Raw genomic sequence first — 21,637 nt, 5'->3', positions numbered from 1 at the left:
TAGTCTTGCCTTGGCAGCACAAAACTTGATATGAACTGGTTCCCTTTGTTTTATGTCAGGATTTAACAATCCACACCACCACGTGTTACACAAAACAATATGCTGCTTTCTTCAGCTTCTTGGCAGCATAAATAAGCTTGCACTGATGTACAGGGATGCTTGAGTTGTTTGTTGTGAGTTAAGAGCTTTAAAGCTTGTTCTCTTATAACATTAGACAGCCTTTTCTCAGTATAGATATATTGTAAGAGGATTGTAATATATTTTGAAGAAATATTTACATTTTCTACTGCTCCAGAGGTTGTTTCATTGTTAGTTTTTTTGTTTGTTTTCTTTTTCCCCAGCTTTAAGTCTAGAAAGGGATTTTATTAATACTTGGGCAGCAAACTGGAAACAAGGGGGATTGAAAAATGCAGAATGAGGTTTGCAATAACATCTAGTGGAAGTAGCTTCCAAACTCTGACTGCCTCTTGGTGAGTCTTGAGCCTCCAATTCCCAGGCTGGATTAAAAATCCCAGCCTGTAGGATCAGTGTCTGGTAAGGCCAAGGTATATTGCAATTTAGACATCCTGGAATCCATCAGTTACATGGTCTTGTTCAGAATAAGAAAAGAGGTTATTGCAAATATATGGAATTTGTTTCAATTGATGTTGAGCTTATTTTAATATTTAAAGATTGCATTATATGGCTGTTTTCAGGACAGCCTTTCACATTCTTTCAATAATAGGAAAAACCATTAGGTTTCACTGAAGATGGGTTTTCACTCAGTTTTAAAATTAACTGTCTTCTATGTATATACAGTGAGATAAGTAATTTACCAAAAATTGGGTGGATATGTGTATTTTAAATTAAATTCCTCTCCCAATTTTGAATAAACAAAAAGTAACTTACAGACTTACTTGTCATTTTTTCAAACTGCAATAAGAATTTACTTCAGAAAAATTAACAGATGATGCTGCATTTGGTGATCTCTGAAATAATCTGCTGTTCAAAATTACATACCAGGTAATACAAAGCAAAGCACTGTACTGCTTGCGAGCAGTTTGACCAAAATTCTCATAATGCGTGGACATGGAAATGGATTTGTTCCACTAGGGCAGATCCCCACCAGTTCAAGGTTCAAGAGCTTTGCTAGGTTTTTTTGGTGGGGGACACTGCAGGAAGACCTGGAGTTCAAATTGTCCCTCTTCAACAAGAAAATTGTATTAAATAACCATGCCAGTAGCACGACTGTTGGCTGTGAAGTGTTTGTTTATAAGCTGTTGCTGTCTTGTTAACAAAATGATGTTTTCTCTTTCAGGTTACGGTTTTGTTGACTTTGACAGCCCAGCAGCTGCTCAGAAGGCAGTTTCTGCTTTAAAGGCCAGTGGAGTCCAAGCACAGATGGCAAAGGTAAGTTAAAATAACCAGCAAATTCTTGCAATGGGTTATGAAGGTGAACAAGCTTGTACAGTGGCACAGCAAGGGCAGTGTGGAGTTTCCAGCTGCAGGGCCCTTTACAGAGAGCACAGTCCTCAAGCCACGTGATTATTATGGTAATAAAATGGAGAATTTTGTCTGCCATATCCCAAATAATCTCAACAAATTAAATAAAGAAGCATTAAACTGTAAAGTCTCCAAACTGATCTCATTGCATTTATCAATTTATTCATAATAGTCTTTTCCATTGGCTTCATCAAACAAAAGTTTCTCAATGGTTTGTAAAAACTACAGCAGGCTTAATGAATTGGTTTACAGCACAAAGGTACAAAAAGTTCAATAGATTGTCTGTTTTATAGTGAGGTTAGAAGCCTTGTGATTTAGGGATTAATTTTTAAGTATATTGTGGTAAAATTTAACCTTTGAACTTTGTTTCAGCCCTTCTAGTATATTTTCAGCTAATATAAGTAAAATTTGAATCTGACCATTCATGATAGATGCTTTAAAATTCTTAGCCAGCTCTTAGCTGACCTACTTTTGCATCAGGGCAAACCTAGGAATTATTAAAAAATAGCAGAATGAGAGCTATCTTCTTTTTTCCAATTTTAAACGAATATTGCCTCTGAACCAGCTTATTAGCCAGATGTGATCTTCAGTGCTCTTTTGTGAAGTTAGTTAGATGATACTTTAGTAATGATACTGTCATGCATTCTTGTTGGGTCAGATGGCCTGGTTCAAAAAGAGAGCCATAAACACATCTACAAATTTGTTAACTAAAGAAAATATTACCAGTATAATCTTTTGATAGAATTCTGGTACCTCTTAAAGGAAATTTATTTTTAGTTTGAAAATTATATACTAATTTAAAAAACCTAAAATCTAGTAATCTCAGAGGCTTATTTATTAAAGTAGTCTGATAGAAATCTAACAAATCTTTTATAGTTATCCACTAGGTACAGATTTTTTTCAGATGAGATATTTTCCACAGCTTCTCAGCTAAAGAGAACAGTTAAGCTAACAACATAAATGTCTTTGGATGGATTCCAGGGCAACAAAATGGAAACCATATGTTTCATACTTAATGCGTGTTTCATTACAGCCATGACACAAATATACATGCTTACTGGAAAACACTTGGGTTTGTTTTCTTTTTATAAGGTTTTATGTATGCTTAACAAAGACCATTTATTTAATATTCAGGTTTTAGGTGATTACTTGAAAATATGCCCCAGATTTTTTCAAAGTTCAGTTTGCCATCTTATGATTATGGTATCTAGATAGGAGAGGCAAAAAGAGATTTTGAAGTCATGTGAATTCATTTTCTTAATGAACTTTGATGTCTGATTTAATTGTTTTCTTGAGTACATGGAGAAGGTCTAATATTTAATATAGTAACCTAATGAATAGTTTCTTAATCTTTTTTATAGTATATATTTCTGATTCATTTCCTCTGACAGTTGCAAGATCGGTAATATTTCTTCTTGTTAACATTAATGAAATAATGTGCACCAAAATATTCTACAGTTTTGGATATTTTTCTGACCCTGTGTCAAGCTTGATGACCTGTGGGAAACCTGTAACTATGAGGTTTGCACTCCAGCAAAACTTGTTCTGCTGCTTAACTCAAACACTCTCTCTGCTTCTCCTGCAGAGAGAGTGTTTGAGTTATTAAAAAGACCAATCTCAAAACCAGCACAATGAACAGTACCACAACACACAGTCACTAGTGACTATGAATTTGAGTGTTTTGATTTTTGTCTGTTTTGAGCCATTGGATTTTTTTTCCCCCCCTGGGCAATGCTGCTCTCCTTTTGTCTGAAAAATCCTAACTCTGCTTAGATGCTCCAAATTGGGAATGGCCAGTCAGAGTTGCTTTGGCAAGATATGTAAATCACACCCTTCACATGCAAGGCACTATAAAAGTTTGTGTTTGTGTGTTTAGTATTTTATCCTTTTGCATGTGACCACCTGTGCCATGGGGTGGTGGTCCTGCAGTGACACTGCTTCAGGCTTAAGCCTGAGTGGCACAGAGAAGGATTTGAGGAGTTTCCTGCTTGTCTGGGCAATCGATTTCCTTGCTGACCACCACAGCTGCTGCAGTTTTAAAGAGGAAATCCCATGCCTGTGGGGTGATTTATCCATGGGAAAGTGTTGTAATTACTCTGTGCCCAGGGTGTGAGGAGCAGCACAGCTCCTCAGTGCTCTCATCCCCCCAGACATGGTTCCTGACACACAGCAGCTGAACAGGGGGGAAAATGTTCTTGCTGAAGCCACATACTGACTCTGCCATAAAGTCCTTTTTGCAGTGTCCTGCTGTAGCTCTAGGTCAGTGAGATAAAAACTACTAATGTCAGCAAGTTCATCTGCAAATCCTACTTTAGTGGAAGCGGTTAAAATTTTTATATATTAAAATTTTTGTTGTTTTGTAGCGGTAACTTCAAATTACAGTTATGTTATTTTAAAAAATATTAAGTAGTGAATTACATTATGATTATGGCTATGATGATGATTATTATTATTATTTTCCTACCCATGGGGTAAAATCATACTGTATTTGGCAGTCTGCTTCCAAGTTGATCTGAGTTGAGAAAAATCCCACTTGCTCTGTTTTGCTACTGCTGAGCAGAGTGGGAAGGCCCAGGACCCAAGATATGACTTCAGCCCAAACCCTGCCAGATCTGTTCCAGGGGTCACTGTTGGTGGAGAAGTGGCCACCACTCAGGAGATGCCACAATAATGGAACCCTGTGTCAGTCCATTGCTCATGAAATACCGTATCTTTAGCTATTCTGCTTTTTCTGAGATCTGAATTGGGAACCTTTGACTAAGACAAAGCCTGGAAAGAGTTTTGCTTTGTGCTGGTTACCAGTGTCTTCTGGTCACTGCTGAAACAAATGTTTCTGATGTTTCCTTTTGGCCAGAAAATGTGGCTAAGACCTCACATAGTATGATAATTGCATAGCCAGGGGATGGGAGTAGGTTTTGGATGGAAATTTAAAATGGATTTAACAAGCTCTTGCCCTTCTCCTCTTTTCCACTTGAGTATTGCTAGTGGTAAGTTCATCTTTTTCAGGGCGTGTAAGTGGCTGTGGAAGGGGATCAGATGATGTGAGCTCTACTGATAACCAATGTGTTTCAGGACCCACCAGTACAAACCAGTAGGTTAGCTCTTACTCAAGAGATCAAATACATGTCTTACAAAAGTAGTGTTATTTCTAAACTAGTTTGTAACTACTGGATGTCCAATTTTTATTCTGATTCATTTTAATTTATCAAAATTTCTTTTCTTAGTTTATGTTCTTGCTCCTAGAGGAGTGATTATAAACCAAGAATCATAAGTTCAAAAGCTGTGATTTCATAGACCTGTCTTAGGTAAAATTAGTAATAGTATTGAAAAGTTCTGACCATTTCGTTTGTTAGAAAAGTTGTGGTTGCTGTCAGTGATTCTTCTGAGAGCCGTCTTCTCTTCCCACAACACCACAAGTAAAAGTGAGATAATTCTAGGTTTCTACAGAGCAGGCAAAAAGGGACTTTGTGTATAGGAAGATAGATGCACTCAGAAAATCAGCTATATATTGGTATTTAGAATGGAGATTTAAAATACTGATACTTTGTAAGGATGTTTTAGAAGTGGTGAGGTATAAATGCTATGGAGATACCAGACACCTAAGTTCTCATAGGCTTTTGACTTTGAGGTTAACATAAAGCATCCGATTCACTGCTCGGACCAAGTTCTGTCTCATCAAATGGTGGTAACTGAATTCACCTGTAGCTTCTGAAGCAACTGTTTCAAATGGAAAGTTGACTAATTCTTACTTTCTGGGTGCAAACTAATGTATAAATATAAAAGGTAAAAAAGAGCTACTAAGTAAGATAGTTACTAAAACCCATCTTCTCATCTTTCTGACTAGCAAACATACAACAGGAAGAGAATCATTGTATTTCTAGCCCAGATAAAGTCAGCAAGAGAATATCTAAATTATACTGACAGCAATGTAGAGCTGCACAAGCCAGCTAGAATACCAGTGTGGTTCTGCCAGCACAGACTTCATTGGGTGTTAACTCCTTCCTGGCATGGCAGGGACATTTGTACAACCAGATTGTCCATCTCCTGGTAGGTTGACAGATTTCTGAGATAATAGTGAAAGGCTTATATCTACATGAGGAATTACCACACAAGAAGAATTAATGGACATTCTCACAACTGAACTCCAACCATGTGTTGAAAATTAGTGTACTGTCCTCTCTTTAAAATGGTTTAAGCCATCCAAGTCCAACACAGCTGTGATGGACTCAATGACCCTGATTCTCTACACTTTGTTGTTGAAGACCTTGTCTTCTTGTGTCTCTTCAATTCTCTCTTTCCTCATGAGATTTGTAGTTCTCCTATATGTGCACCTTCACTATAAGATAGTCAAGATAATGTATGACTTAAAACGGTTGATTTTCATTATTTTCCAGTTTCTGTTTTCCTGGGGTTTTTTTCCTATGGAAGCATAACCTTTAGAAAGCATATACTACTTGCAATAGAAGCCATGAAAGTAGTCCACAGACATGGAAGATTTCTGTGGTCAGTGAGCCTTGTTAATTTGAGACAAGGAATGCTGTTCTATGTACTAATGTGCATTTTTGTGGGAAGACTCACTGTTTATCCATTCAAAGATTTCCCCAGAGTTGCACATTTTTAGGACTTAGAACTTCAGATTTATAATGTTACAATTTCCTCCTCCCTAAAACCTTCGCTTCCGCTGACACAATGAAGTGTGGTCCTGCTTATTTTTATTAGCTCTCACATCAATTTATCACTAAATACTTTCAAGTATTTTAAGCTTGTGCAAAAAAATAGGGCCATCTTAACAATTGTTTCTTATTTGAATTGTGTCAGAATAACAATGTGCTGACAATGTAAAGGATGGTCTCCCATCACATACTGATTTCCACCATTCTTAAGACACAATTTGTGTTTTCTGGAGTGGACTGCAGACCTTCAAAACATCAGAGCAAATTCTGAAGCTTGTAACGTGGGAGTGGGTATTAGCTCTATGATTAATATGAGCTCATTGTTGGAGTTCATGTTGATCCTCTCGAGTGCAGAGATGACCTGAATTTGCAATCTTAATATTTTTCACTCATGGTTACTAAGGCAGAATTGTGATGTACTCTCCATGTGCAGGTAGCTTTATCTTTCTTTCCTAAGCTCTTACACCTTAAACTTAATCTAGGTGACTTTTTTCCCAAGTGTGTTTGGAAAAGAGGAATTGTCACATCATATAAAGTGTGAACTTAGGGACGGAAAAGCTGCTTAGCTGCTTGTCCTCATCTCTGTAGCAGAAATCAAGGCTTTTCCACATCTAATAGGCATAATGTATTGAAGGCAGCTCTTCCTTTATGTTGCTGATGAAGAACATGGTTTTAAATGAGCAAAAATGAGAAACAGCTAACTTTTTTGAGGTTCAGTAATGTATTGCTTATAGTACATGTCTTCAGTGTGACAACCTTCAGGAGAATTAAATCAGTTTTCATTCCTACAGAGCAAAGTAAGAAAAATAGTTTAGGTTACCATGGTAGCTAGTGCACTTAATCTAAGTGGAGAAGTAGGTATGTTGCAATTTTTTTGTTCTGCATCTGGGCTTCTGAATGCCAAAGAACAGATGACAGGCAAACTGGAGCTAACTCAAACAGATTTCTACAGCACTTTTTAGCAACTGTCTTAAACAGTTTTCTTTTTACCTAGTTTATACTACTTTTTGTAGGTAATAGTATTAAATCTTACTGTAACAGATTTTAGATAAATATAATAATTTTTTTTCCTTATAATTGTAAAAGTTCTTAAAAATCATTATAAAATAAATTGAAGGTAAGCCAAATTTTGCTTACTTGGGAGCCACATGACTATCACTTCAGGAACTGCAAGTGCACTAAATAGACAGTTAACAAACACTTACCTTGAGTAAAGAGCTTCAACCCACAAAAGTCTTATGTCAGTTTCTAAGCTGTGCTGTGGCTTGTTCTGACAAGCGTCTGGTGCCTTCTTTTGAGCTGTGGTGGGCTCATTCAGGGCTCTCAGGGAGCACCTTCCTGCCCTTCTAGCAAAGAGAAAGCAAAATCACTGCAAAATAAAGGAATGTATTACGAAGATATAGATTGATCACAATGCTTGTTGTAGTTAAATTCTTCTTCTTAATACAGATGTGCCTGTAAAAATAAATTTAAATGTTTAGTGTATTAATCATATGCAGTTTTGGAGAACAAGTGGAGATTATGGTAGTGATTTCTCCCTGAATTGTGTGGTTAACAGTCTGTGGTTAGACAGCATTAAAACTGTGGCTAAAACAAACATATTTCAGTGAGACACTGGCCAATTGTAAATTTTGAAGTAGTATCTATAGGAAGGCAGACAAGCATTTAATCCCTTCGCTATCAGGCAGAGGATCTTCCTTGCTGTGAGCAGTGCCTAGTCACATGTTTCTGAATGGCTGTCTGTTCACTCTGACCTTACACAGAGCAACAGAAAACAGATGTCCTTGCGTTTTGCCAAGTTTCTTTCTTGCAATTTAGGAACAATTCCACACGCACAGGGAGGTTTTTATTAATTTCTTTCAGATGATCATAGAGCACTTCACATTATGTAGGAATCCTGATCACCTCTTTCTTCAGAAATAAATATTAATTAAATATCCCTGTTATAAGGGATTTAATATTAATTAAATATCCCTGTTATAAGGGATGCTGTATCTTGTGATCTTTGGAAGCTCTTTGGGAAAAAGCAGCATGTTACTCTGCAGGAGCTCTGTTCTCCATCTTTATATTGTTATGTTCTGGTAGAGAACTTCTGGAGACACAGCTGAAGGTGTTTGGAGAGAAAAGACTGATAGAAACTTGATGACTTACATTGCTAAAAACAAGACTTGCTAGTTTCCTCAATAATACGGATACTTACAGTAGCCCACAGATTCCCTGACGTTGCCCATAATCTGAAAATGCTGAGCAATTTCAGCATCTTTCAGGATCTGCTGAAGGTTCTGTTAACTAAGGAAAACCCTGCATGAGCTATGAAGACACTCAAATTAAGCAGTTTTCCTAAACTGTATAGAATGAAAACAAAATACTCAGTAGATTATATGTTAATGGAGGCTTGCTGCCCAAAATTAGGCACTGACTTTAGTAAATATTTTTGATCATTTCCATAAAATAATGCAAATAATTTCAAGAGATTTAAGGTATATAAGGGGAAAGTGGCTTATACAATTCAATGGATTTTAAGCAGAGGAACACCTACTTTAAATCCTAAGAATAATTACAGTGTATAGGCAGGGTTTGAGCTGAGTTATGCTGGAAGGTATTTTTATTGGTTTAACTTTTTTTTTCCCCTTAATTCCAGAAGGGGAATTAAAAATTCAGGTATCAAAGGAATTATTTTTCTCTTTTAACATAGAATAGTAATAACACTGTGAATTAAGCAATGGTGAGACAAGTTTGGGTAATGAAAAAATTCACAAAACTTAAAGTATTAAACTCCTGCTTGCCAGAGAGATAGAGGGACGACTTAAATTGTTTGTCTTTCTCATAACTTTGAGTTTTAACTGTTAACCTGTAACCATTTGCCATGACAAAATCTTGTATAAAGGCAAACATTGTTTGTACAGCACCTTCTGTGTAAGACAACACAGAGATGGAAGGCAAATCCTAGTTGTGGCTGCTATTTGGAAGTCAGCTTGGAAACCCAATGTGTTCCAAGGCGAAGGAGCTAACTTGCTGCTTGCAATCTCCCAAAATGTACCCAAATATCTGTTTCTAAGTTTAATAGCCTTCTGGACATGACAGAAGCTGTATTAGTGAAATAAGTTATTCACAGGAAGAGAGGAAGTGTTTTGCACATTAATTGGTATGTCTTCCACTGTCAAACTGTATAAAATTCCAAATACACTCTAGAAGAAGTTCAGTCTTGTTTTGCATCTATGCCAACAGTAGTAGGGGTTGCAAATGAGTATTGTAAGTGAGCCCTTTTGTGAACCAGTGGCAGTCTCTTTCTTTTCTTGAAAAGTGAAGAAGTGGATTAAATTAATCTGTCCTGACCTAGTTGGACTTGGTGATCTTTATGGGTCCTTCCAACTGGAGATATTCTCTGGTTCTGTGATTTATCTTTATAGCTGAACTGCTGCTGTTCCCCAGGGTGGCCGTGGGTTTGCACCTGCAGTGCAGATACCACCTTAATGCACTGTGGAATGTGTTTGTTGGCATTTCAACTATTTTGCTGGAAGAATTACAGATGGAAGAAATTTCAAGTTGTATTCCAGGATTTTTGCAAGACATCCTCATCTGCTGGCAGCTTCTTTGCTTTTTGTTTCCCTCATTTGCCTTCCATCTTCACTGGTTCTAGGTATGGACATGTGTAGAAGTGTCTTCAAACTTCTCTTTGTTTGCTGTGATCTGTGTGTTCCATCAAAGAATCAAATCAGAAGTAACTGAATCACTGGGAGTATTCAGGCTGAACTAGACTGATGTGGAGATGGGGTCAGGAAAACAGAAGTCGTTTCCAGTCTGTCATTCAGCATGTACCTCACCAAAACCTAATAATTAATAATGCAAAATCCAGATTGTTTCATGGGCCACAAGTAAAATTTTTCCATCACAAAATGCTTTCTGTTCAAAGAAAACAATTTCCTTAGAACAATTTCCTCAGATGCACTTCTTTTTCTCTTTTTTCCCAAGAGCTTTGTAATGTGGGTTAGTGGAGAAGTTGCTAATCTCCTTCCAAAGTGCAGCACTGCCTTCCCTAGCAGCAGTGTTACATGATCCTATAGCAGGAAGTTTTCTCTGGTAGGTGGATAAGTACAAGCATCTAGTGCCCAGCATGTGCAGTGAATGGCAGCAGATCTTTGTGCCCCTTTGGCAGGGAAAGTTCATGGTCTCATCCTGAATACAGTGACAGGATAATGGGGGAGTCTGGTGAGCCCTGGGCTGCGACAGGAGCCCGAAAGAAAGGGAGTGAGCTCTGCCCACTTACCTGAACAGGTTTCTCTGAGTTTCTGCACTTGTCTGAATTTCTTTCTCTGTTGGGTGATTCAGAATGTAGTCTTTTGGTTGGTTGGTTGGTTTTTGTTCTTTTGTTTTTTGGTTTTTGCATGCAAATTACACTGTTCCTACTGTGAACAAAATGGGGCCTTTTTTATTTTTTCAAATGTTAGACTTTAATGAGAATACTTTTTTACTTTCTGTTATTCCAGAATAAAAAACACTAGGAAATTAAATAAAAATATGCAAAGAGTCTGACTTTCTAGCTGATATACTGTTTTAGATTATTTAGGGGAGTTTTAGAATTTTTGCCTGCAATATATTTTACAGCCTATAATAAAGAGTAAAAAATTCAAAACTATTCCTTTCAAATACTATTTGGAATTTCAGAAAATCTTGCTATGGCTACAAGTGCAATTTTGTAATGCCAATGCCTGAAACCTTCTTTAAAGCTTTTGCTAATATAGCTCATTAAAGAAGGAAGTTAAGCCTGCACATCTCAAGGTGCAAAACAAAATTGCCTAATGCTATCTAAGTAACAAACCAGTTCTAACCCTGTGAAAGCTGTTCATCTCACATTCCTGCCTGAGGAAATTTGAGCTGAATGTGAAGATGTAACTACTGTAATGCTGCCCAGTAATTAATATTAATGGCAGCTATGGCCTCACAGTGAATCCATTTTCTTGTCTTCTCCTTCTGTTGAGTTTTCTAATATGAAAAAGAATTTAGACATCCTATGTTAAGATAATTTGAACCCCAAACTTGTCTGTGCACTGTATAGATTCAGTGTTATTTTGGAAGGGAGATTTCTCTACTAGGTAACAAAAGAAAAATACAGGGTAATCAAATGCCATTTGTAATGGACCATAAAGGGGCCAATGAGGGGGTAACACCTGGGAGCTGGAAAAGATTGCTTTGTAAGGTATGTAGGATTTTGGTGTGGCTAGGAATTACAGTCATACCAGTGGCAGAGGCATGCACATCAGGAGGATGAAATAGAAGAACATTTCCCTCCTATAGGTCTTTTATTCCAATTTCTTTAAAAACCTTTTTGGAAAACTTCAGAACATTAACTTTTTGGAACTGAATGTGAGGCTTGGGGTAAAAATGCAAATAAGTAAAGATATTTCAGCCTAGAATTTGCTTCTCCATTTTTAATTTTCATTAGTTTTTTTTTTGTTTGTTTGTTTTGGGTTGTTTGTTTTTTTTTTTTTTTGCCTTCTCCTAGAAAAACTAACCCAAACCGAGAGGTGATATCCAGGATGGTGAGTTAAAAAAATTATGCAATATGCTACTAAAAGTACTGAGATATTATTAAGATAAAGGGAGCTTAAGGACAAACTGATGCCTATTTTGCATGAGAGGATATCTCCATCCATCCAATATAATCACTATAAGAAATGCTTCAATGGCAAGAGGCAAGTGTTGAGTTTTTGTATAGTTTTGTTTTTGTTGTCTGGTTTGATTCAATCTACCCTGCAAGCCAGTCAGCCCTCTTGTACAGAAGGAAAATACATTGTGGACTATGCCTTCAAATATGTTGGGACCAATAAATATGTTGGGACAATGGGCAGAAACTGATGCACAGTGAGTTCCACCTGCAAATGAGGATGAGCTTTTTTATTGTAGTGCCTGAGCACTGGAATAGATTGCACAGAGAAACTGTGGAGGGTCCCTCACTGGAGATATCCAAGAACTGTCTGAACACAATCCTGTGCATGGTCCTTTCCAACCTTACCCATTCTGTGGTTCTATGAAAATTGTGTATGTATATAAATAAAATTGATTTCAGATCATATCACTGCTTATGCCAGAAAGGTTCTACTGAATGTAGGCATCATGCAATGACTTAAATTTGTACCAGGGTAACATCGAAGTTCTGCACAACTTTAAGGACTATGTCATATCCATCTGTGTAGATCAAGAGCGTGCTTCAGTTCAGAGCATGGGCAGTGATCACCAGCATGAAAGAGATGCTCCCTTGCCACAGCTGGGAAATCTGTAGACAATCACTGGAAATCATCAATTTCAACAAAAAGGTTTCTTTGAGGTGTCATTTCATGGCACATACATAGATAACACAAAGTAGTGAGTAGTCTAAGATCAGGGGAATGGCAAAGATGTGGCGTGGCTGCATTTGTCTCCTCCCTAATTGCCCATCTCCTGGTTGCCCCTCCTCTTATTTTGTCTGTTTCTAGAGGAAGTTTTTGGAAGACTTTTGTATTGTCTGAATGTATAATGTAAAAGTTTGGTGAAAAGTCAAAAATGCTCATGTGTGGAAGGCAAGGACAGTGTCCCACTTGGTTCTATATCACTCTATTTTGGTATCATTATGGCAATATACATACTCTTAAATCCATTTTCTCATTTTTTCCTCATATGATTTTCTGCTTGTCATCCCAATCTTTTCTCTTCTTAATCTACATCAGGCTTTCTTAATGCTTTCCACCACTCTTGCAATTCTTGTCTGCTAATTTCTTTCCTTTACCTAATTTTTACTTTTTTTTTCCTTTCAGAAAAATTTGAAACATAGAGTTTTAACATGGACTATAAACTGGTTAATTATTCACCTTTATCTCTACTTAAAAATGTCAGTGTCAGCAGTAATAGGAGAAAGGGAACTTTCTCAGGAATGCTACAGGCAGTGGCAGAAGATGGAGGTCACAAATACTAGGAAAGAACAGCCTTTACAAAGGGCCTGATAAGTAAAAATCTGCACCAGAAGTCATATGCAATTGTTGTTTTTAAATTCAAAATGACAGTGGCAACAACAATAACAATTGATTTTAATTCTCTTTCAGCAACAAGAACAAGACCCGACTAACTTGTACATTTCCAATCTGCCTCTGTCAATGGATGAGCAGGAGCTCGAGAACATGCTGAAGCCCTTTGGGCAGGTTATCTCCACCAGGATACTGCGGGACTCGAGTGGGACAAGCCGTGGCGTTGGCTTCGCGAGGTACCTCGGTGCTCTTAGCCATGCTGGCAGCCTTTTTCCTTGTTTTGATTAAAAAGGCGAGAAAGAATAGGTGGAAAAGGTAGAAATTCCTGAAAATTATAAAGTTGGTAAAGAGAAGGAAGATTGAAATGGGGTTATCCAGCAGGGTTTTGTTAATTCTTCCTTTGGTAGAGCTGTGTCTCTTCTTGCTTAGATAGCTAAATCTAAATTTGTTGCTCTTACTGGACAATTATCTAGAGTAAGAATTCACTCTAAACCACTTCCTTCTCTTTTCTGTACTTCTCCTTCCTCCTCTATCTCTGAGCCAGTAAGCAAGGGTTACATGATGCTTTGCAGAGACTTCTCCTGACTTCTGGCTTGTGAATTTTGAATCCCAAGCAGCAGACCAGAAGGAAGAACCAATTCTTCCCCACCCCCACACCTTTTTTTTTGTTTTTCTTCATTAGTTCCTTGGAGAAAATGAACTCATCATTGCCCTTTGAACATCAGCCCTTTGAATTTTCAGGCTCATTAACATGATGTCAGCTGGGAAAGAAAATATTTTTATTCACTTAGAGTAAATCTCATCTTAAAATATTTGTGTGCTAAGTCAAATATCTCACCCAAATCAACAGGAACAAATATTTTCCATAAATTAGTAAATACGTCTTAAATATTCTGTCCATATGAGTCTACTTTTTCTCTAGTTAATTTAGTTATTTTTTCTATTAATCACAGTCTTTTCTGTGATGCTTTTATTTATGTAAGTCCTGCTTTAAACCTAGTATAACAATCAAAATTTTGAGGCTTTAAATTGAAGGTTTCTTTTATCAGAAATAAAAACATGCTTCAAGCAAAGAATTGGGATTCTCAAAATATGTTATAAAATCTCTGTGAAATCAAATTTTAGTAATTCATATGTTCAGCCAATATTACAATAGCTCTGTATTTGAACAAATATCAGAATCTAAAATTAGTGCACAGAAAAGAACTGAACAAATTTATCCCCTGATGTGGCCAAAATTTTTAGGGGTTGTTTTTCCTATGAGTTGGCTGGGAGATAGTTCATAGCACTGTGATTTTTATTTTTCTTTTTTTTTTAATCTCTCCTCCCACCGGCCTCCTGACCCCCACACTTCATATGCTTGTCAAACTATCAAGTTTCAAGAAGGTATAACAAAGGAACAAAATTAGAAATAATAGAACACTATTCATTATTTAAAAGGGGAAAACCAGCAAATTTGGGCTTTGCTAAAATTTCTTCTTGCCCCCTTTAAAAAAATAAACAAGTGTTTGTAATATTTTTGGGACAAAATTAACTGGGCATTTTAATTTAATTAATATATATGTGTGTTTTATATGTAGCTTTCACTTTTTGGTACTGTGAAGGGTAAAATCCACTAACACCCACTATAAAATTCAGTTGCCATTTTGAATTCATTCAGTCTCTTCTTCCTAAACTTGTTTATCACCTCTACCTTGAATCAGTGGTATGGTAGGAAATATGGTAGGATATATTTTTTCTAATGTAACTGGAAGTGTTCTGAAATCATATGCAAAAGTTAAAATGACATGTGACTTGTGTGTATCCAAAATCTCACTTGTATTGAAGAAATTAAAATAGAATAGTTTTAAAGTACTTTCTCAATAGTTTCTCCATTATATATACATAAGTGAAGTTATTTTTTTATGTGTTTATTTATATACATAAATATAGGATACATAAGTTCTAGGATAAGTATTACATCTCTATCCAATTAGAACTTCTTTCCTTCTACAAGGGGAACATATTTCTTGTATTGGAAAATTCTTGGATAATTACTGAAAGTTAAAATTTTCCAAGAACCTGTAGACATTAAATAAATATTTTAATTTCTTGCCTTTGGGAAACTTTTATTAGGTTAATTGGGAGTAATGTATTTTATCAAGTCCAGACTTGAGTCTGAAACTAAATTATATTGTTTGTTTCATGTGAGACAAAAAAAAATTAGATTTCTTTGATGCAGATCCAATAATCCAGAACTTCAGAAAATTCTCTAGGAGATATTTTTAGAATCATTAGGAAAAACCTCTTGTTCAGTCTGGCTTTTTGGTGATATTGGTTGTTATCTATGCTTGTATTTTGTCAGCCTGTGCAGAAAGGATGTCAGAATTAAAAAGGTGCCAAGACTTAGGGATTTTTAGTCCTGGTTGTTTGCTGCTGAGGCCATTGGCCTAATTTGTGGATATGAATTACAGAAATTAATGAGCAAATAAAAAGAAATTATCTGTTTGACATTAATCAAACATCATCTTGCAGGCAGCTGCAAAATCAGTTATTTTAAAATATATTTTGTTGTAATTGCACATCTGAGTCGTTCAGTGTGACTGAGTCCAAGGTGACAGTCGGGGCTGGCACATCCTCGCTGCAGGTGAGCCCTTCTCAGGCCAGCAGGAGCTCTCCTCCCTCTGCCCAGCCTGCTGAGTCTAGATCTGACAGCAAAAGTGCACAAACTGCTCAAGATTTTGGATACATTCTCAGTAGCCATCACAGCTATGCTGGTATTGCCTCCTGTTTGGAACAATTAAATAAGAGCCAGGTGCATCATTTAGTGGAGATGATGTATGTAAGCTAAAAGCTGCCAAGTCAGTTTGGGTCATGCAGTCAGGCAGGTTTATATTTGAGTTTATTACCCTTAAACTGTACAGACAGCTCTGAACCCTCTCTTAAGAGTGGCATTAACCTTTGCTGCATGCAGCATGGGCACTAAGGATTCAGTTATGAATGATAGTGAGTCAGTCCTTCTGCTTCTTTCAAGACAAGAGAGGTACTTGAGGCAGCTTGGACACTGACAATATAATTTCTGAGTAAATAAGAGTATTATTTTCAGTTTGGCACTGACTTTGGTCTCAGAGTGCATAAAATGTTAATTGAGTTTGGCTTTACCTTCTGAAATTATATGTTCTTAGAAAACTTCTTCTCCATTGTTCACACATGGGAAAGCAAGCCAGAGCAGTGAAGAGGGGAAAAGCAAGAAATTTGATTTGAGAAAAAGCAAGAAATATGCTTAAAAAAAAAATCACAAACATGGGAATCTGGTTGAGTGTTTAATTTATGTAAATTATTCTTTATTTTCAAAGGATGGAGTCAACAGAAAAATGTGAAGCAGTGATTGCTCATTTTAATGGAAAATTCATAAAGACACCAGCAGGAGTTTCTGGTATGTTGCATATATTTCTTACAAGATGTATGAATGGGTTAGTGCTTACATGGTGGAAGCCTGTTACACTGATTGTTGTATCTGGCTTCTCATTTAGAGGCAAGCTTATTAAAATTAAACTATGTCTTTTTGGATGGCTGTAGTGCTTGCTTGGAACACAGTATATCACTTTTCTGTTGTAAACCTTTTCTAAGAATCTAGTAGCATTCTCTCCTAGCAGAGAAACAAGCAGCTAAGTTGCCAGCTACGTACAAATTTACACGTAATCCCAGTTGAAGTGAGGAAACAAATATCTATCAGAACAGAATTTGGCTGCTTTTCCATGGACAGGGCTTTTTTCAGAGGCAAAAATGGGCTGGTTTTGTAATCTGTTGATGATTTTTTGGAAGCATTTTCAAAGAAAAAATTGCTTAGAAGAAAAATGGAATCTGCAGCAGTGCCTGGCATGATCGTTCACTGGGGAGCTGCAACTCTCAAGTCAGGTTTTAAAGTCCTTCAGGAAAATGGAGGGAGGTCAGCATAGAATGCTGCTTCTAGAAATATTGTGCAAGGCAGAATTCAGAGAAGGCTTAGTACAATTTTCTTGTCACACCGAGTTCCTCATCTGTTTGTCTGCTTTGTCAGCATTGTTTCTAAGAGACAAAATGTATATTCCATGAATACTGAAAAATGAGGAGAGGAAATTCAATGCTGAGTAAAATAGAAAGTAAAGAGGACAATAAAGAAGGAAAGAACACATGCCTGACATTCCAGGCAGCTTTCAGTAGGCATTTTATTGAGATACCCAAGTGGGAATTTTAAAAATTACAGTGTTGATGTGGTTGCTGAAGCTGCCTTTATCCCACTGGTGAAATGTTCTGCGCAACCAGGCCCTGTCACAGAGGAGGAGGAAAGTAGCCCTCGGCAGGCAGACAAGAATGTGGCTTGTTTAGTAAAACTCCAAACATGCCTCATCCCTGAAAGATTGCTCCAGTTTGAGGCAGTCTGTGCTGCTGTAAGGATGGAAAATGCTTCAGAGCAGAGGAAACCACTCCCTTCAGCAAAACTAATCTAATGCAGTATTTTGACTTCCCTAACCTTGCTTTCACAGACCCTTTCCACAGGGATTAATTGCTGATATTGTTATTTAGTTAAAACTTTGTTACAAAGCTTTGGTAAATTTAAGCACCTTGTTGCATTTGTTACTTAAAATAATTTTTCCTTGTTACATTTAGTAAAAATGTTACAGACTATGTAAACAGACAGTAATGACACTAAGGAACTGTAACAGAAGCTGCCATTAGTGCTTTTTAGTTTGTTAATTTTTATTTCCACTTGCATTCTCCTGTTCTCAATGAATGAGCCATCAAGCACGTCATTGCTAATCATCCTCTGTCTCCAGTGGGTCTTTGCTGAAGCTGGATTTGCACCCTTACATGATGAGGTTCAACTAGGTCAGAATAAAAAGTTGCTGTGTGGAATTGTAGGAATGATTTTTTCAGTCTGAAAAAAACATTTAGCATAAAAATGTGATTAATTAGGGACAAGGAATTTGCAGAGAATTGTCCATTGAATGTGGAAACTACACAGGGGTCTCAAGATGCAATCCACTTCATAGGCTTGAACTTCTAATGCTTCCTTTGCAAAGCAGTTGTTCAGGCTCTGTCTAGAGCAAGTAAAGAAAAACACACCTCCAGAGGCTGTCCTTGCAGTTACAAAGGGTGTCTAGCTCAGGCACTCCGAAATAGATACCTCCAAATGTTTGAAAGTCAGTTAAGTGAGATTGGACTCATCTTCCATGATACTGAAAATGAATCAAATAATCAGGTGCATAATGGAGTGGTGAGAACCTTGGTTTTTAAAGGCCCTCACTTTTGTTGTGTAGGGCACAGCCTCAGCTCTATGTTTCTGTGCTGGTGCTGGGAAGTTTCATTGCTCCTTGTAAAGGCTTTTATGGAGATCAAATTCTTCCCAGAGTTCCATACTACATAGCAAGCACCTGTCCAATAATGCAGCCTTAAATGAGAATTCAGTTTATGCATAACAGTTCACTGCAGTCTGCCAGGAAAGTGGGGTGGAGTCATGAGGCAGCTGTGATTTTGGACTGCCTGCAGAGAGAAAACTGGATGCTAATAGAAAAGCTCTTGAACAAGCAAAGATTAGGAAACTGTTTTGAAATAGATTAGTGACCATTGGGATTATAAAGAATCAACTTCAAACACATGCAAAACAAAATCATAAAACTGGATCTATGTTTAAATTAAAACATTGTGTCCTAGAAACTTGGCTAAAATCAGCAAAGAGAGCTGGCTCTAGAAACACTGTTATCAGGATGAGGAGGGTAGGAGAGGTGGGCCTGTAGTGAAATAGGTGTGGGAGGAAGAACATTTGTTCAACAAAAACATGCTTTCATAATGCAGCTTTGTTATTTTAACTAAGTTTGGGCTTAAATGGAAGAATGGGTTAAACAGTTACAGAAAGCATAAATGAAACCTCCTCTGAAGCATGAGAAGACACAATGAATAAAACCTCTGAGAATCTGGGAAGGCCAGGGATTAACAGGTGTCAAAAGTGTCAGCTCCAGAGTTAGCTGAGTGACTGGGCACTGATGATGCTAAGCAAGCTAAACCCAGATATAACTGGCTATTAAGGCTTTATTTAACTTTATTAAATATATTCAGTATTTAGTGTGTCTTTGTTTATCTTCAGTAAAGAAGAAGGGTTAGCTCAGAGAGCAGTTTGAAATGCACTGCAAATTGGTATAACCCTGAAACTCCTAGAAGTGATGTGTTGGTTTCACCATTTGTTGTTGGGCTTTGTCCTTTTTTAATGTTAAGTTATTGTATTAGTTGGTTGTGTTTCATGGGCTATGACTTCCTCTCCATTTTGTCACCAAAAACCAAACTCAGAACTTTAATTTTTGTACTTAATTATCTTCTCAACTATGATATATAACTATATATATAATTGTTATAATTTTAAAGTAACTTTTCCATTTAGTTTCACTTTCCTTCTTGAGTAACTATTGTTTTCAGTGAAGAATGTAATATTTAAAGCTTTTCTATTCTCCTGCGAAATGTATGACGTGAATTGGAGGAAACAGACCAGACTGGTATCAAGAGCCAGGAGCCAGCAGATGAGCAGTGAGAGCAGAGCAGCAGCATACTTAGCCTTCCTCCTATAAAGATGATACTCAGTGTTCACTGGCTTTTAGTCTTGTGTTGGATCCATAGTGATTGTAGAAATTATCTTCTGGGCAAACTCTAGAAAGGCATCACAGTAGCATGTAGCTGTGTGGTGATACAGGAGAACAGTTATATTAAAAATTACCTAAAGCACCTGTGCTGTAGAATATGTAAGATATATGTAAGTCTGAGTGTATTTATCTCTCTTACATTTAAAATAAGAAATACAGAAGTTTCAAAGTTACAGAAGTTTCATGCCTTTTCCATAGGCTTTATGGATTATTTAATATTTCTTTTACTGGAAAAGAGCTTAAATGATTTTGGCTTAATGAGTGTAAGGTAAAGAGCATCTTTGCTGAGCAGCCCATGTCATTTTTACTCTAGGAATGGCTGGTTATGGTGATGATACATAAAATCAAAAGTTATCCATGACCCACCCCTCTCTTCCCTCTTAGGGTAAAGATACTGGTTGTTCAGATTCTCTTTTAGGGGAGAAAATGGAGTGTGTAAAAGCCCTGCTCCTGCCTGTGTTCTTGACTAAACTGGGAAGAGTTCCACCAGGAATGATACACACTACAGTTTGAAATTATCAGGCCTTGGACATCTTTCTAGTGTGGGGAGGAGTGAAAATGGAGCCCTGAAGCAGCTGTCCTCTGTCAGTCATATTCTAGTGTTTCTTGTTTCTTACCTTTACAAGAGTATCCAGCACTGAAGATCTCCAGTGAATTTAACTTGACCATAAATTCATTTTTTCTTTCAATTATCATTCACAGATCCTTTAGAAAAAAACACATGAACCACAGCCTAAAACCACTGCTACAGGGTATCAAAGGCCAACAGTGTTGATGTTACTCCTGATTGTCACACTGAAGGCAGAGGAACAAAAATTTCTTTCTTTTGATCAAGACCTTGAGATTAGCTTAGCTGGTCAGAGCATGGTGCTAAGGTACCAGCACTGTAGGTTTGATCCCTGTATGGGCCATTCACTTAAGATTTAGACCTGGAAGGGACCCACAAGGATCATCAACTCTGAATATTTTGTGAAATCTGTGAATTTCACAAAATAGAGGCTTTTACTGCTCTAACTCCCATAATTTGCAATTGCTGCTTAGTTTTAAGGAGCAACATACAATTAGAAGAGAAAAATGCTTCTTAAAACCACTCAAAATATCCTTCTGTGACAAATTATTAAACCTTGTATAAATTATTAAAGCAATGTAATCCTGAGCATTGTGTTTAAGTGAAGACTAGGATGGTAAAGAGTATAATATTTACTTTCTCTTTAAACATATAAAGCTACCCTGATCTGGGTTGCACAATTTCTTTTTTAATTCCCAAAGCCTTTGGCAAAAGTTTCTAGCTGTACAGGCTTGCTCTATCATTAGTGATGTTTTAATGTCAGAATTCATTGAGTCCCATATGCTTTGCACTAGAAAATAAGTAAGGAAAGTTTCTGAAAGATGCAGTTTAATTGAAAACTGATGAAAGGAACAGTATTTTAAAACTATTTTGTTGTATTTTTCAGTAACTGAAAGTAGGGTTTATTGAAAAGTTGATAAGATTAGCCATATAAAGTCAAGGGTGTAAGTAAACTCAAGGTCCAACAAAGAACATCAGTTTTGTTCTTGCATTTACAGTATCACCTGGTATAAATTTGGATACACTGAGCAAAGACAAACTGAATTCTAATGTACAGATGTGTGCAAAGTGTCTACAACAAGGAAGAATTTACTCTCTGGACTAATATTGCATTCACATGTCTCTTTTGTAAAAACATTAGCCATAGAGGAGAGTGATTTGGGGCAGGAAGAGATGGTCAGCACTTTCCACGCCCAAGTTCTAAAGCCCTGACCTGGTATTGAAGGCCAGGAAAGGTCGTGGTTGCAGATCCCCTCAGTAGCTGCA

The 21,637-nt window shown here is 37.0% G+C and overlaps 1 protein-coding gene across 4 annotated transcripts in view; it reads left to right on the top strand.

The window, feature by feature from the left end:
• Nucleotides 1-21,637, top strand: part of RBMS1 (RNA binding motif single stranded interacting protein 1) — a 141,937-nt gene that overhangs the window by 102,625 nt on the left and 17,675 nt on the right. For all 4 annotated transcript variants that reach the window (XM_077784988.1, XM_021526281.3, XM_021526280.3 and 1 more), the window contains exons 4-6: nt 1,298-1,389; nt 13,232-13,389; nt 16,489-16,568. In XM_077784988.1, coding sequence (XP_077641114.1) covers nt 1,298-1,389; nt 13,232-13,389; nt 16,489-16,568 — 330 coding nt within the window. The remainder of the gene's footprint in view (nt 1-1,297; nt 1,390-13,231; nt 13,390-16,488; nt 16,569-21,637) is intronic.

Source organism: Lonchura striata, chromosome 8 (assembly GCF_046129695.1).
Source record: "Lonchura striata isolate bLonStr1 chromosome 8, bLonStr1.mat, whole genome shotgun sequence".
Lineage (NCBI taxonomy): Eukaryota > Metazoa > Chordata > Aves > Passeriformes > Estrildidae > Lonchura > Lonchura striata.
Note: the sequence above shows the minus strand (reverse complement) of the source record. Positions and strands in the feature narration are given on the sequence as shown.